Source organism: Lissotriton helveticus, chromosome 4_1, assembly GCF_964261635.1.
Source record: "Lissotriton helveticus chromosome 4_1, aLisHel1.1, whole genome shotgun sequence".
NCBI lineage: Eukaryota > Metazoa > Chordata > Amphibia > Caudata > Salamandridae > Lissotriton > Lissotriton helveticus.
In genome coordinates this window covers 1,392,932,435-1,392,948,169 of record NC_136063.1, presented here as the reverse complement: position 1 = coordinate 1,392,948,169, position 15,735 = coordinate 1,392,932,435, and the positions used below count along the sequence as shown (strand labels likewise).

At 45.3% G+C, this 15,735-nt stretch overlaps 1 protein-coding gene across 4 annotated transcripts in view; it reads right to left on the bottom strand.

Moving 5' to 3' along the window:
* MBOAT1 (membrane bound glycerophospholipid O-acyltransferase 1) overlaps positions 1–15,735 on the bottom strand; it is a 473,424-nt gene that overhangs the window by 61,825 nt on the left and 395,864 nt on the right. For all 4 annotated transcript variants that reach the window (XM_078687935.1, XM_078687934.1, XM_078687937.1 and 1 more), the window contains one exon: positions 10,252–10,355. In XM_078687935.1, the coding sequence (XP_078544061.1) occupies positions 10,252–10,355 (104 nt within the window). The remainder of the gene's footprint in view (positions 1–10,251; positions 10,356–15,735) is intronic.

Here is a 15,735-nt window from a genome sequence, read left to right as displayed (position 1 = left end):
CTGTAGGACTAGTTCCGCTGGTGGGGAGCGGGCCGCTGTGTCCTGCGAATCACGGGGTATCGGTGATCTGTGCCTTCGTCGCCGTCTCGGCCCCCGGGAGCGTGCCGTTGTGACAGTGCCTCGCGCTCGTCGAGGTGTCTCCTCTACCCCTCCATCCAGCCAAGCCTCAACCTCTTCAGGGCTAGTAAAGAAGTGTGTTTTATCCTACGCCACTACTCGCAGGCGCGCCGGGAAGAGGAGGGAGTATTTGAGACCCGTTTGTCGTAGCCTGCGCTTTACCGCTAGGAAGTGTCTCTGCCGTTGCACCTGAATGGTGTAATCTGGGAAGAACATGACCGTGGCATTGTCTATTCGGATGTCTCCTAGTTTCCTGGACTCGAGCAGGATGGCATCGCGGTCTCTGTAGTTAAGTATACGAAAGATCAGCGGCCTGGGGTTAGATCCCGGAGGGAGGGGTCTCGTGGGCACCCTGTGGGCTCGCTCCACCACAAAATGTGGCGATAGTATCCCCTCCGGCAAGAGGTCCTTTAACCACTCCTCTACATGATGTGCAGGGTTCGCTCCTTCCCATTTTTCCGGTATGCCAACCAGTCTGATGTTATTTCTTCGCGCCCGTCCTTCTGCGTCCTCAGCACGTTCCTCTAAAAACTCAACCCTGTTGAGGAGGTCACGGACATGTTTATCTGTTTGAGTCACTCGAGGCCCCAGGTCAGCCATCGTGGTCTCCAGCACGGTGGTGCGATCTTGTAGCTTCTTGTGGTTGGCCTTGAGATGGGTCAGATCAATTGCCACGCTGTCAATCTTATTTTCTAGGGAGGTGCGGGTCTGTTGTAGAGATTCTTCCAGTCGTTCCATCACAGCTAGCATACTGTCTAGTCTGGATTTTACATCGGTATCCATTGCGGGTGGCAATTTGGCCTGTTTCCCCTTTATAGATGTTCCGCCGGTTCTAGTGCGCGTCTTCACTCCTCCAGACATGAGCACGGTGGCGCGTGTGAGTGATCGTGGCTCACAGGGGAAGCGGGTCTCGGGGAGCAGCCCCTGTGACAGTTCAGGGGCAAGTGTTTTGCCCGGTCTTCAGTCCTCCCTCAATTAGTGGGGTCTGCCCCAGGCGCAGGGTGTATTGCAGGTACTTCGGTGCAGTCGTTTCCAGCGGAAGCACCGTGGGGGGGGGCAGTGCTCCGTCCGCGAGCCCCCCACGATCCGACGACCGCCGCCTCACAGGGCCGGTTGTTGCCCCCTCTCCCTCTCCCACGAGATCTCCCCCTCGCCGGATCCCGCACCGGCCAGCCAGCAGCGCCGCAGGACACCAGCGGAGGTAGCGTGGTCTCCGGTTGCGGGGTCAATCTTCCTGGTCTCGCCCCCGTGGCGCCGGGTGCCTCTCCGATGTTTTGTGTAGGCCGCACCAGTGGGCCTAGTGTCAGGAGATAGACCGCAGCCTCTCGTACCTGCGCACGCCGGTCGGGGAGCCGCCCACACGGCCACGAACTGTCAGGCAGCGCCGGGGCGGCTCTCGACCAGCGATGTGCCCCAAAGTCGCTGAGGATGTACTGTGGGCCAGATGTCGCTCCGCCTCAAGTTTCAGCCGATTCTGGTTAAATGTAACGGATAATCGGCCCAGGGAAGGGGAGCTCAGGACGGAGCTCTACCCAGTTGCTGCCGCAGCCATTGCGTGCCAAGCCACGCCCCCAATGCACAGATAATAATAATAATGCATTTTATACAACATCTCCTCAAACAGAGGTGTCCCGACGCTGACTCGGCCTTGATGCTGACTGTTCACTGGCTCACCTCTAACCAGCTCAAACTTAACGAAAAAACAACTGAGTTTCTTCTTATCTCCCCACCCAAAACTAATCCAGACATCCAAGAATAGATCAAAGCTATCACAGCGCTACACTGCCCTCCTACCATTGTGGACTCTGCTAAATCCCTTGGAATAACTCTAGTTGGCAGCTTGAACATGCGGGCCATATCAACTCGTTGGCCAAAGCTGTCAGATTTCACCTGAGTTACCTAAAAAACCTGTAACCCTTCCTCGACCCTCCCGACCTAAAAATGACAACCTATGCAAAAGTAATCTCCAGACTAGAATACGGATGCTCTACTCTTGCAGGTCTACCTAAGAACTCTCTGGCCACACTGAAAGCCTGCCTCAGCGCCGCCGCCAGACTCCTAAACGGTTCAAAGAAATTCGACCACATCTCTCCCCAACTTAAAGCTCTGAATGGGCTTCCTCTCGAGGCCAGAATCCAACTTAAGATGGCCTGCATTACTCACAAGACTCTATACTCCAATTCCCCTGTATTCCCCGCCCAGAAACTTGTGATATCCGGAGGAGCCAGAAACTCCCGGTCTGCCGAGACCTTTTGCTCCAACCAGCTCGCTTCCGGAAAAAAAACGATCCTTCTCTGGGGCCGCTCCATTACGAGACTGTCGACTTTGGCACGCTTCAAAAAGGACACCAACATTTTCCTTATGGACAAATTCCTCGCCTAATGATCACATTACAATCTCATCTACGACCTTGTTCCTCCCACCGTTACGGCATTATCCTTGACTTTTTCCGGATGATACCTTCCTGGCCCTTCTGGACATCCCACCCGGGAGCTGAGACTACTTATTTTCTTGTATAATGATTCTACCTGCTTATATCCCAAATGTATACGGAATTTGAGGCTGCTTGTTTTTCAAGCACTATGTACCTAACCCTTTGTATCCCATTGATCTCCTCCCCTCCTAAGTCCTTTGTATACCACCCTTCAATCCTGTAAAGCGCTCTGATACCCTTACGGGTCTGGTTCGCACTCTATACAACTTTTTTTTTTAAAAAAGCAAGACAGATGAGATGTGGGGTTCTAGCATTGGCTGTAAAGCCAGGTCTTTGGTGCTTTCCTGAACTACAATTCAGATTGAATTAGGCGAAGTCCATCCAGAAGGGAGTTCCATAATCTGGTCACCACCACTGTAAAAGTTCTACCTCCAATGCGGGACTTCGCAAATTGAGGTACACACAGCAGATTCTGGGAGTTCGATCTAAAGGAGCGTTTTTGTTGATAGGGGTGAATACGTTTCCTGATGTAGCTGGGACAGATGCCTCTCAGGGCCCTGAAAGCTACCGTCAAGGCCTTGAATTCTATCCATTTAGCTGCAGGCAACCAATGGAGATGCTTGATATGTGGAGAGATGTGTTGTCTAAAAGGTACTCTTCTGATTAATCTCGCAGCCGCATTTTGCACCATCTACAATCTCTTGATCAGATATGCAGGCAGCCCTAGGTAAAGACTATTTGCGTAGTCCAACCTTGAAGTCACTGATGCATGGACAACGGTTCTTCACCAACTCTCTGGTAGAAGTGTAGAGATTTTCTTAGGCTTCTCATTATGCCAAAGCAAGAGGATGCAATGAAGCGTACTTGGGTTGAGAAAGTCAGGTCAGATTCCCATTTTACACCCAGGTGTTTTTGCCGTCGTTGAATGGTGCTCGCTGAGATAAGACTTTATCCAGACGAGTGCCGTCCCTGTTACTTCCGCACATTTAAGCCTGGCCAGTAGGATTAGGTGGTCTACTGTATTGAAGATGGCAGACAAGTCCAACAGCACTAGCATGGCTGAGGCTCCACTGTCCACTGCCATTCTTAAAGACTATGCCACCTCCAGCAGAGCTGTCTCTGTGCAGAAGCCCGCTCTGAATCCGGTCTGCATTTCATGAAGAATGCCTCGACTGTCAATGAAATTAGTATGTTGTCATTGGACAATTTTTTCCAAAATCTTAGCACTTGCATGGAGAAGAAAGATTGGGCGGTATGTGTTAAGTTCTCCCGGATCAGCATTGGGCTTCTTCAAGAGGGGTAGAAGCATAGCATATTTCCAGGACTCCGGGAAGATGCCAGTGATAAGTGAGCTGTTCCATAGGTGGTTCAGGGTAGGATTAAGAATGTGTGTGAGTGCTCCCCACAGTCTAGGGGGGCAGGGATCTTCTGGGGCCCCTGATTTGCATTTCAGGATTTCTGCCAAGGATTCCTGAAGTGAGATGGAGGGAAATTCAGAAAAGGAAACCCACATCGTGGAAATCCTCAGCTTCAGATTCAATGGTTCCAATCTAGTTGTGAAGACATCGTAAACCTTCAAGATTTTTACCTCAAAGAAGTCTGACAGTTTTACACATAGTGACGGTGACAGTGGTATCTTACTTTCGAGTGCTACAGGCTTGGTAAAGGAGCTGACTATCTTAAAGATTTCTTTGCAGGAGTTTTCCGCTGTGTTAATTTGCTTCCCAAAGTAGTCTTTTCTAGCAACCCTCATAGCTTTGTGAAGTTCTTTTAGAGCTTCCTTGTAAGTCCTTTTGGCCAGAGGACAGTATACTTTCCTCCAGAGGCTGTCTTTTTGTTTGCATTTGCTTTTTATCACTCTGAGTTCCTCTGTGAACCACAGCGCCGACAGGGGATTTGTGGGGGATCTGCCTAGCCTAACTGGGGCTGGGTTGCTCAAGGCGGCGGAAATCCACCCGGTCAGAGCATTTGCATCAATGTTCGGGTCATTGATAAGTTGGGGTTGGCTTTCCAACAGTACTGGGCCGGTGTCCGTTTCTCCCAGTTCCTTTTGGGCATGTTATGTGTTTTTCCGCTAAAATGTGGTGTTACTCTACTACATGAAAATGGGACCAAGAAGTGGTCTGTCCAGACCAATAGTTGCGGGGACTGAACGACCAGGGACGGGGTGTTAGAGAACACCTGATCTATGATATTGCCAGCACAATGGGTAGGTGATCTTACATGCTGAATGAGATTGTCCCCCTTGAGTGACATCAACAGCTGAGATGCCTGAGTACAATTAGGGTCAGAAATATGTATATTAAAATCTCCTAGGGCCATATAGTTTGAGTATTGTAATGACTTCTGCGCGATGAAGTTACAAAGAACTATTAGGCTGAGAGGGCAGCTCGGGGACTATAGATCAATAGTCCAGCAAGAGAGGATGAAGATCCAGTCTTTATACAGAAATGTAATCCTTCAATCACGCCCAAATTCTGTAATTCTGTAGAAGAGATCTCACAGGAGTCTCTTACTATGAAGGTTACCCACACCCCCTCTTTTGTTTCCTGCTCTGTTTGCGCAACATACTTTGAAACCTGGCGGGATAGCTAATGCTAGAACTGATCTAGACTACTCTTTTAGCCAGGTTTCATCAGGAACATCATATCCCAGTCATTCTTCGATAGGGATAACCAAACATCATCTGCATGTTTGAGCAGAGACCTGCAGTTAAAAAGGCAGACTCTTATTCTGTCTTCAGAATTCATTAACACTGAGTTTAACGGGGTAACTCTGGTGTTTCCGCATATTCCCTCTGAGTACCCTATGGCCACATTATAATTTGTACAGACATATGGGAGTATGGTATTTGCTAAGTCGATCGCAAGGCCATCTGGGCACGCCGTCTTCCTCAACTTCAATAAGGGGTCACGTGTCAGGGAAATGGTCTTACCGGTATTGCGGAGAGCAGCAGGGCAGGCGCTGCCCGTGCTCCAGATGCGGACGGGCGCAGACGTGCTTGCTTTGGTGCACCAGCGGCACGCCCACTGCGATTGTCCGCACACGTCCGTGCACACATAGACCTTAAGTGTGCTGTCACTGGAAATGAGGCAAGCCTAGGGGGAGGAGCCCGTCCCTCCGAACAAACGACTAGAGCAGCCGCGTCGGACCGAGGACCGGTAGAAAGTGCAAAGTGCCAGGTATTGTAAACAATGTTACAGTCTAAAAAGGTTTAAAACAATCTAAAATGCAGAACAGACTCGGGCAAGAATTAGATAAAAAAATTAGCCCCTCATGCGCTGCTTAGCATCCGAAAGGAATTCGAAGTCCACCCATCCTTCCACCTATGGGGGGAAAAAGGATGCAAACCTTATCAATATCAAAATCTAAGACTTTAAGTTGTACATTTGCATTCCAAAGGGTCTGTTCACAGGAGCCTCTATTGAGGTATAAGCCAGTTCTATGAAGTTGAAGTTGAAGTTGAAAAGTTTTATAAAGCGCTCTAACACCAGGCGGTTTCTTGGCGCTGCAGACAGATAGCACTTAGGGGAGCAGGGGGGTTAGTGCGACGGATATGCTAGGGAAAAAAGATGAGTTTTTAGGGCTTTACGGAAGTCCATATAAGTGGGGATGGACCTAATGGCAGGGGGAAGGGCATTCCAGAAAGGGGGGGCAAGGGTGGAAAACCTCATGCCTCCAAATTTTTTTCTCCGAAAGCGAGGGACGCTGAGGAGAGACTGAGTGGAGGAGCAAAGGTTTCTGCTGGGAACATATGCACTGATCTTCGAATTGATGAAGTCTGGGGCGGTGCCAGCCAGAGCCATGTTATGTTATGTTATGTTAACTATTTTTTATATAGTGCGCGGATGCCGCAGCCAAGTGGCGTCCCGGCGCTTGGAGATCTGAATAACACAACACGATTAAGAAAGCTGGACAAAAAACAGGCTAAACTGTGGAGAAAAGAAAAGTCTTCAAGGTCTTCCTAAAAGGAAGCAGATCTGAAATTGAGCGGAGTGGAGCTGGAAGAGAATTCCAAAGAGCAGCCGCCAGCACTGAAAACGAGCGACCACCCACTCTAGCCCTTTTAAAACGAGGCACTATGACAAGGTTAAGACTAGCAGAGCGAAGAGCTCTGGTAGGAACATAGTGCAGAATAATCTGTGCAAGGATCGGGGGAGAGGCTAGGTTGAGGATTTTAAAAGTTAAGCAGAGGGCTTTAAACTTAACTCTTTGCTCAATCGGAAGCCAATGAAGATTGCGGATGGTTTGGCGAGCTGAGACAAATTTCGGGAGGCCGACAAGCATCCTAGCCGCCGCGTTCTGAACCCTCTGGAGACGGGACAGTTCGGCCTGGTTTAAGCCCAAAAACAGAGAGTTGGCATAGTCCAGTCTGGTAAGAACCAGAGCCTGGACCATGATCTGTCTTGTCTCAGCATCGAAAAATTTAAAAATGGGTCTCAGACCATGCAAAGTACCAAAACATACGCCAGCCACGCGTTTGGTATGGGAAATAAATGAAAGCTTGTCATCGAACCACACCCCAAGGTTTCTGACTTCACTCACAGGGGTAGGCACAGGGCCAAGATCAGTAGGCCACCATTGATCTCCCCATAGACCACTTTCCTTACCGAAGATAATGACCTCGGTCTTAGAGGCATTTAGTTGTAATCGGTTGTCCGTCATCCAGCCAGCAACAGCTTTTAACGCTGACTGGAAGGTGGGGGCGTCCATGCTGGAGTCTCCATTCAGTGCCACCGCCAGCTGCGTGTCATCGGCGTATGACACTAAGGAAAGACCAAAACTATGGGCAACCTCCGCCAAAGGCTGAACATACAAATTAAATAAAGTGGGACTAAGAGCCGAACCTTGGGGAACACCCTGAAGAATAGGACGTGACGCAGAAACAAAAGGGGGGGTGGACACTTTGAAACCTCGATCCTTAAGAAAAGAGCGAAACCACTCAAGTGCCGTCTCTCCGACTCCAGCCTCCATCAGACGATGTAATAAAATCTGATGGGACACCGTGTCGAAAGCGGCACTGAGATCCAAAAGGATCAGTGCCGCCGTCTGACCCTGATCCAACTTCTTCCTTATGTATTCCACCACAGCCAAGAGAGCTGTTTCGGTGCTATGACCTGCACGGAATCCATTCTGGGAAATATCCAGTAGATTCGTTTCTTGCAGGTGAGCAGATAAAATGCGGTTAGCATGAGCTTCCGCTAGCTTGGCTGGCCAAGGAAGAAGGGAAATGGGCCGGTAGTGTTCTGGTTTGGTCGGATCGAGGGTAGGTTTCTTAAGGATCGGAATGACCACAGCCTGTTTCCAGGCCATGAAGATCAGGCACCCCATCTTGAATAAGGAACGCTCCAAGATGGGCAACCAATGGAGGGATTTTAGCAGGGGGGTAACTCGGTGGGATTTAGGACGTCTATAAATAAGACGTGCGGCTCTATACTCTTTAATGCACCCTCATCAGCAGAAGCTAAAGTGCATTGATTGTTTTTCTACTGTTTGAGACCTTCTGTGCTCTCCACAGCAAAATAAAAGTAAACAAAATCACTCACACGCATGGATGGTCAGGATGTGTATGTGTATCTGTTGTATGGATGAAACACCTGTGTCCGAAGGAAGCACACACATAAATATGACCACTGGCACACAGATGCAGACAAGTGATATGTTTTTTGTGTGTGTGTTAGTGATTTGTTCGTGTGTGTGTGTGTATGCACATATGCATGTATTTCAGAAGCACCAATAGATCACTTTAACACCCATGCAGACACATATGTATCTCTGCTCTCCCACCCATGATCTGTAATAAGAAAACAAGTTTCTACATTCAGTGGCTGCATGTCTGTATGGGGTTTATGTGTATCCCTATGAGTATGTGTGTTTGTGTATGTAAGAGTTAGTGGATGTCTGAGTTTTTATTTATACATCAGTATGTGTACATATGTGTGTTGTATGCATGGGAGTATATGTGTGTGCTTGTATTATTACACACTTGTATATGTAGTTGTGTGTGTTTATATATTTGTATATATTTGTGTGAATGTGTGTGACAATGTTTTGGAATGTGATGTGAATGTGTGTGCGGTGTGTGTATTTGTGTCACTCTCACCATTTGCTAAAAACTTGCACCAACATCCATAATCCCACATGCTTATGTATGCCTGCACACACTCACAACACACATGCACAAACAAAAAAACAGATCCTTTTTTCCACAATTTAATTTAAAACAGCGAATACGAGCAGACAGATTGCACTGCATGCGTACACACATTACGTTTATATTTCAGGAACACAAATAAATGATAGCACCCCTCCTCCACCTGAAATCTACGTGAAGTTGGAGCTTGTGACAAGTAGATATTTTTGGACAGGGACCAATGCCAAATAGATGGCCAAGTATTCGGAAAAGAAGCCTTTGATTTCTCTTTCCACTACTTTGGGGGAGGTCCGTGAGGCTCTCCATGAGCCTGGACTGGATGTGAGGCAGGCCATGGTATAACCCCATCCTGGGTGATATACAAGATTCCTTTGAGCTCGGTATGAGAAGGGTCGATCAGGACTTCCATAGGTAATACACTGGTGTTTGCCATGGAGTGACCAAGCAGCAGGTGGTATTCTGAATGAACGGGTTGATTTATTTCCATCTTAAGTTAAGATTCACTCACACAGATAATGTGTGCTGAGGGAAAGAAGGAATGCGCGTAGTACATACTACTGGTGTGAGTGATATACCTTTGAGACAAGAACAGGACCATTGCAAAGTTACCACTTGACTGAGGATGTTTTGTTAGAAAAGAAATGTTATTTGGGGCTTTTGCCATGGATGGTAGCCCCTTCATCTACCAAGCACTCCGCCTTTGGTAATAGGCTTGTAACAAACAGAATAATGCATTCCAACAAAGCACAAAAGGACAACCATAGTTGTTACTCCAGTAGTATCAGTGTTGTCCCAAAGAATTGGAACTTTAACAGTTTCATTTCTGGAGAGGAGTCATATATACTTTGCATGTTCATCAGGTCATGTAGTCCAGATTTACAATGCCGCATGGTGAGACTAATACAATTTTCCAAGATTTTATTAATGGTAGAGGGTAGTTTTTGTACCACACCAATGAAATGAGATGCACTTGTTTTCAATAGTGAATACACATGGAATATTTCTCATCCAAAGGACCTGGGTATGGCTGTCATTTCATGTGAAAGTTGAATGAATTGAAAAATACGATTCGTATTTGAAGGGATACATACAGCAAGGTTGTGTTGTGGAGTTACTATATGTTAAGGGTTTCTTCCAGGCACAGGCAATGAAACAAGCTACATGAATGGAGCACAGAAGGCCTATGAATGTTAAGGTTAAGAAACGCACTCCTTGAAGAAGAATGCATCCATTAAGGGATCAGGCTGTCAATGCTCAATATGATGAGAGGACAAGACCACCATCTCAAGGGGTTAAGGCACCTTGACTGATAGGTAATGCATGCGGCTAAAAACTAAATATATTGTATCCATCTGGTACAAGGCCTAAACTGTTATATCCTAGTGGGCTACAAAGGTGTTTTCATGATGAATACATGAGGTGGGCTCTGAAACAGAGTACTCTTCATAGGTAAATGGTAAGGTCCTGTCTCTTTTCACTATCCAAGTACCTTGGTACACCTTCACAATGCATACTTTTCAGTATTGTGTGTTAAAGTATTTTTCACCTCAATATTCCAGATATTTAAGTTGCAGATCAAGTCCCAGTGAAATCTGCCCTGCTCGTCCACTCCGCTGAAGCCATAGCCAGCTGCATTGTTGACTGCATCCGCTTGAAAAGCAAGAGAGAAAGTCACACATTTTGAAGAAAATTTCAGAATTTCTGTTAGAAATAAGAACATTGATTCCCTTTTCGTACAGACCTGATAAAATAGAATGCACATTAAGTGCAGACATGCACAAATGATAGACATATAGACATGCACAAATAATAGGGTAGGTCATAACAGGAGAACTTGTTCCCAAATTGACTTACGCATACTATGGAGGCATAACAAATTCTCCAAATGTAATAGAAATGTAATTTATGATATGGGGACATCTTCTATAAGTGCACAACTTACAATAAAGTTTGGAAATATGGTAATTTCTAGGGAAACGTCAAAAGTGGGAATAGGAGACAATGGAAATAAATGGTAGTCCATGCCCACTAAAGAGAATATTTCAAAGCAGCTTAATAATTCACAAAACAGAAGCACAAGATTTGCTCCTATCTTTTTTGTGGCAGTAAGACTCAGGTCAGGAACTTAAGCCTGTCAAATGCAAAGAAAAAATTGCATTTGGAATTCGTTTTTATCCTGGAATAAGAAATGTTGCCTATTGGATAACATTTATTTTAGTGCATGAAAAAACAAACATTTTCAATTTGCACTATGCTATTATTTGCAAGTTCTGTTCTTGACATACTGTGCCTAAGGCTCAGAGAGTGCCAATCTCAGATCCAATGCACAGGCATTTCATGGCACATTCTGCACCAGGGCTACCGCAATAAAGATTCTGGAAACCCAAGAAGTAAGAGATATGCCAGGTGGCTCCTACAGGATATGGTTTGCTGCTGCTGCTCAAGTCTACTATTGCAAGTTCTCAGCAGCTACTGGTACCTTTCCATTTCCTCATGTTTCACATTACTTAGTGGATACTGTTGAGTTTTCTGGCACATCAACCATAACAGACTGTCTTTTCTCTACTGAAATTGTATTGTTCTAGAGAGGGCATATACTCCTGGACAGAGGTGGAACAGTCACACCTTTTGACCTGAGAGGCAAATACCTTGAAGATGAACTGCCTCTGCAGTTTGTGTAGAAATCTTTCTGTTTAAAAGTACTATGTTTTAATATTTGGTCTTGATTACATGACAGAGGTATAGTGTTATTAGTTTTGGAACAATCATAAGTCTTTCATGCTCATTGTGAAGGCCACAATATTATGTTTCGTAAATATGTCTGTGCTACTAACTCTTTTTCTACTCTCTAGCTAATGTTGCTCTATAATATGCAAAACGTTCTCAAATGTGCTTTCGGATGTATTATGAATTTCCTACATTAAGGGTTGCATTTGTCATCATGTTGCCACCTCTGTGGACATAGGAAAATGTTTGTTTTTCTAATGCTTATCTTAACAGCCACTTTGCTGGTGGATTTTGGGCTTCCAGCAAAGTGACAGGGTATTTCCCTTCCATTAATATAGAATCGCATGCTCTATCTCCAATATCCTATACGTTATTTATGGTGCCAGTCGCCCTTCCCTTGATAGTAAGCATTCCTGGATCGGTGTTAAACCCTCCAACCCTGAAATTATCTCACTGACAATAGTCAATGTCCTTATGGATTTTAGATAGGCTTCTTCATTTTTGTTGTGTGGAAAAGTTGATCAAATAATAATTGTAGTATTATAGTTTTGAAACATTTGGCCATACTTTCATTCTCGGGTCTTTTAAAGATCTCACAAAAACGATGTTTCCTGCAGCTGTTCAAGAGAGAAATCTGCTTTTTTGGTAACTTGTGCACATTACCCAGGGAACCTGTTCTAGAAACAGAATCGGATTACTAAAGGTAAAGACAAAAGGACTGCTTTAATCATCTCTGTGGTCTCACAAGTCTATGAGAGACTTTTCCACGGACGACTAGGTCTGATGTAAGTGGACAGACTGACAGTAGATAGTCTGTGATCTAACTCTCATCTTTTCCAGGATTCTCTCTCAAAAACAGCATATTTAGAGGTCATCTTCTCAACTGATCCTAACCATATGGTTTGGTGATGATACTCCAATAGTTTATCAATTTCTTGAGTTCATGTTTCACAAACCCGAACAAAAACCCATTTTGGTTTTAAAACATTGACCATCTTGCCATTTCTTCGATTCCGCACCATTTCTACGATTCTGCTTACTGCTATTAAGTAACCATTTGATCATTCACAGAATATCAATTGTTACAAAATATAACACTTAAAACGAATGTTATTACATATTATAGTCGAACAATGTACCCAACTCTTTTTTTTAATTGATCGTTGTCTCTGTATTTATCAATTCACACACGTACTGAATGGCATGCACTAGCCTTTTGAATTGTATTTGGTATAGAACGCCAGTCATTCCTCAGTAAGTAAGTAAGTAAGTAAAGTTTTTTTATTGCACAATTATTTGAAATCATTGCAATATGCAAGAATACAAAAAGACGGTAGTAAAAAACATTTGAGGCTGTTAAAAAACTAAAACTAAAGCAGTGAATGGGTGGGAAGGGAAGTAAAAAGACAAGGAAAGTCAAAAATCGATTACTTGCAGGGAATTAAATTCAGGCATTACACAGAGGGAAAAGTCATTGAATTAATTTCGGTAATGAATTTGACAAAGCGGGTCGCCATTTGAGGTGAATCCCCCTCATGCACTCCTCAAGTGCTTCTTGGCATGTCCTGATACCTAGAAGGAGCCAGATTGGTCTCAGCCAGAATATTCTTTGTGGCCGCAATTGATGACAAATGCACAAAATGTGAATTAAGTTTTCCTCTCCCTGTTTACAAAACCGACATTGGGAGGAGGCTCCTATCTTGTATCCTTGCCTAAACTTGTATGCTTTCAGCGGAATTAGGCCAAATCGAAATCTCATTAGCTGGTGTTTAATATATGGTTTCATTGCTGATGCAAGATAAGATGGAAGGGTTTTCGGAGCGTATAATTTGGCGGCCCAGGTGCCATGAGAGAGCTTAAGTACCAGTTGTGTGTCCAATTGGTTTGAAAGGATTTTTGCTTGCTTGATCAAGAGATTTCGTTTCGTTGGGCAGAGAAGAAGACCATATGTCCCCCGCTTCTAGAGATTTGAGGCAGTACGTTAGATATTTATTCCATGATGTAGCGGGGTTGTTGAGGACCAGCCATATACAGCTCTTTAGCGTATGGGACTTTGCTTGTTTCGCTTTTAAGCAATATGTAACGAATCTTGCAGCCATAATCCAACGCATGGAGGATAGAGAGAATTCTTTCCGTATTTGGGCATGCGAAGTCGAATTTGGCAATCGAAAGACCCGGCGGTAACATGATGATTGCGCTCTATCAAGCCAGTTATTCAGTTTGTCCTTGAAGATGATTGCTCCAAAGGCAATTGTGGGCAAATATTTTGCATTAATCAATTTTATTAATGGGACAAAATCCTGAGAATGTAGGGCATTCTTTGTTCTCATAAAGACCCCCACTAGACGGCGAGCCACTGTCAGCATCTCAGTTGTATGCACCGAGCATCTACCTTTGTGGTCAATCAAGACGCCTAAATATTTATATGTAGGGACAGTCTCCAATTGCTTCCCCTCTATGAACCACAGGAGCTTTTTTGTGTTCGTAGGTGAGACTGCCATCGCCTTGGTTTTGCCTACGTTTATCTCGCGCATATTGTTTTTACAATACTGGGCGAGAGAATTGAACAGCCTTTGGAGGCCCACCTGAGTTTGGTCTAACAAAATCGTGTCGTCCGCATTCTGCAGAATTTGGATTTTGCTTTGGCCGATTCCTGGGGGGAAGGCTCTTGATCCAGTTAACCATTCGGGAAGGTCAGCGAGGTACAGATTAAAAAGTAGTGGTGCGAGAGTGCACCCTTGTTTAAGGCCTCTATTTGTGTAACTTTTATTAGAGGTGGTCCATTTTGATGTTACTCTGACCTTGACCCATGTGTCCGTATGAAGGGCTATTAGCGCATTTAGTAGTGCCTGCGGAATTCCCCATTTTGACAGTTTTTCCCATAATTTGGGGCGGCTAACACTATCGAATGCTTTGCGGAAATCAATAAATCCCATGTACAGGGATTTGCCTTTTGCAGCTATGGTAGTCTCCATCAAGTAGGCTATCGAAATCAAATTGTCTTCGATGTGACAGCCCTTTCGGAAGCCAGTTTGGCTGAAGGGGATTAGATTGTTCGATTCCACCCATTTTGTAAGTTCTTTCAACAGTATGCTTGCATAGGCTTTCCCGTCCACATCGAGTAGAGCTATCATCCGATAATTATCGGGATCAGAGCGCGAACCTTTTTTGTGGAAAGGTACTAAGAGAGATCCTTGCCACGTATGCGGGATGGTACGTCCCAGTATTGCATCTTCAAATAGCGGAGTCAGCAGCAAAGCCCATTTTTGTACAGCAGCTTTAAAGACCTGCGTTGGAATTCCATTGGGGCCTGGGGCACCACCAGAGCGCATTTTCCTTATTACCGCAGCTATTTCTTCTGTTGCTATCTTAATAGGGCAGGGCGTGTCTTCCTCCTCAACTTGCTGGTCTAGTGTTAGTTGAACGCCCCTGCTGCCAATTGGTTCGCCCGATGTTGTATACAGCTCTTTGACATACTTCTCCCAATCAGCAGGGGAGATATTAGTTGTAGTCGGAGGTTTGGCAGCTTTGGATGCCTCATTCACCCAATTCCAAAATTTCCTTTGATCCTTGGTTTTAATTATCTCAAAGGCTGCCGCCCAGTGAAGCTCTTCTTCCTGTCTTTGTAGGGCGAATCTGGCCTTCCTATAGACTTTTCTAGCCGCTGATATATCGCTCTTCAGAGATTTGTGTTGGCTTTCACTGTACGTGTGGGCTCGTTGCAACTTATTTAATTTACTCTTAGAGAGAGTTACAGCTTGTTTTTGCTCCAGCAAGATAGTCGAAACCGGAAGCTCCTGCGGAGGGCTACTTGTTATTTTTAATGCCAACTGGTCTCTGAATTTACTCAGTCTTGTTTCCCAAGAGGGACCTGCCAAATAGTCAGCCCCATCTTGGCAATATTCGGAAAGAAGATTATCGATCTCTGCTTCAAGTACTTCACAATTCTCCTCGGACCATCTCAGTTTTTTACCTTCTGAAGGTTTGATTCCCGTCCAAACAGGGGAATTATTGGGCGATGTTGAGGCCAAAGGGCAATATTACATACTAGGATGGCATGATCGCTGTCTACAGATGGCGTTACCGAGAACTGGCGCACCAGGTGAAAGGCGAGAAGAGATATCCAGATGTAATCTAGAGTAGCCATGCGGAAAGGGGATATATGAGTATAAGCTGCAGGATTATCGGTGGGAAACCTTCCATTAAGAGCGTGCAGACCAGATTGGTTTAGTTTTGTTGCAAGTCTCATTCCACTAACTTCCTTCCGTTGGTATTGAGACTTTATCTCCGGAATTGCCCACTC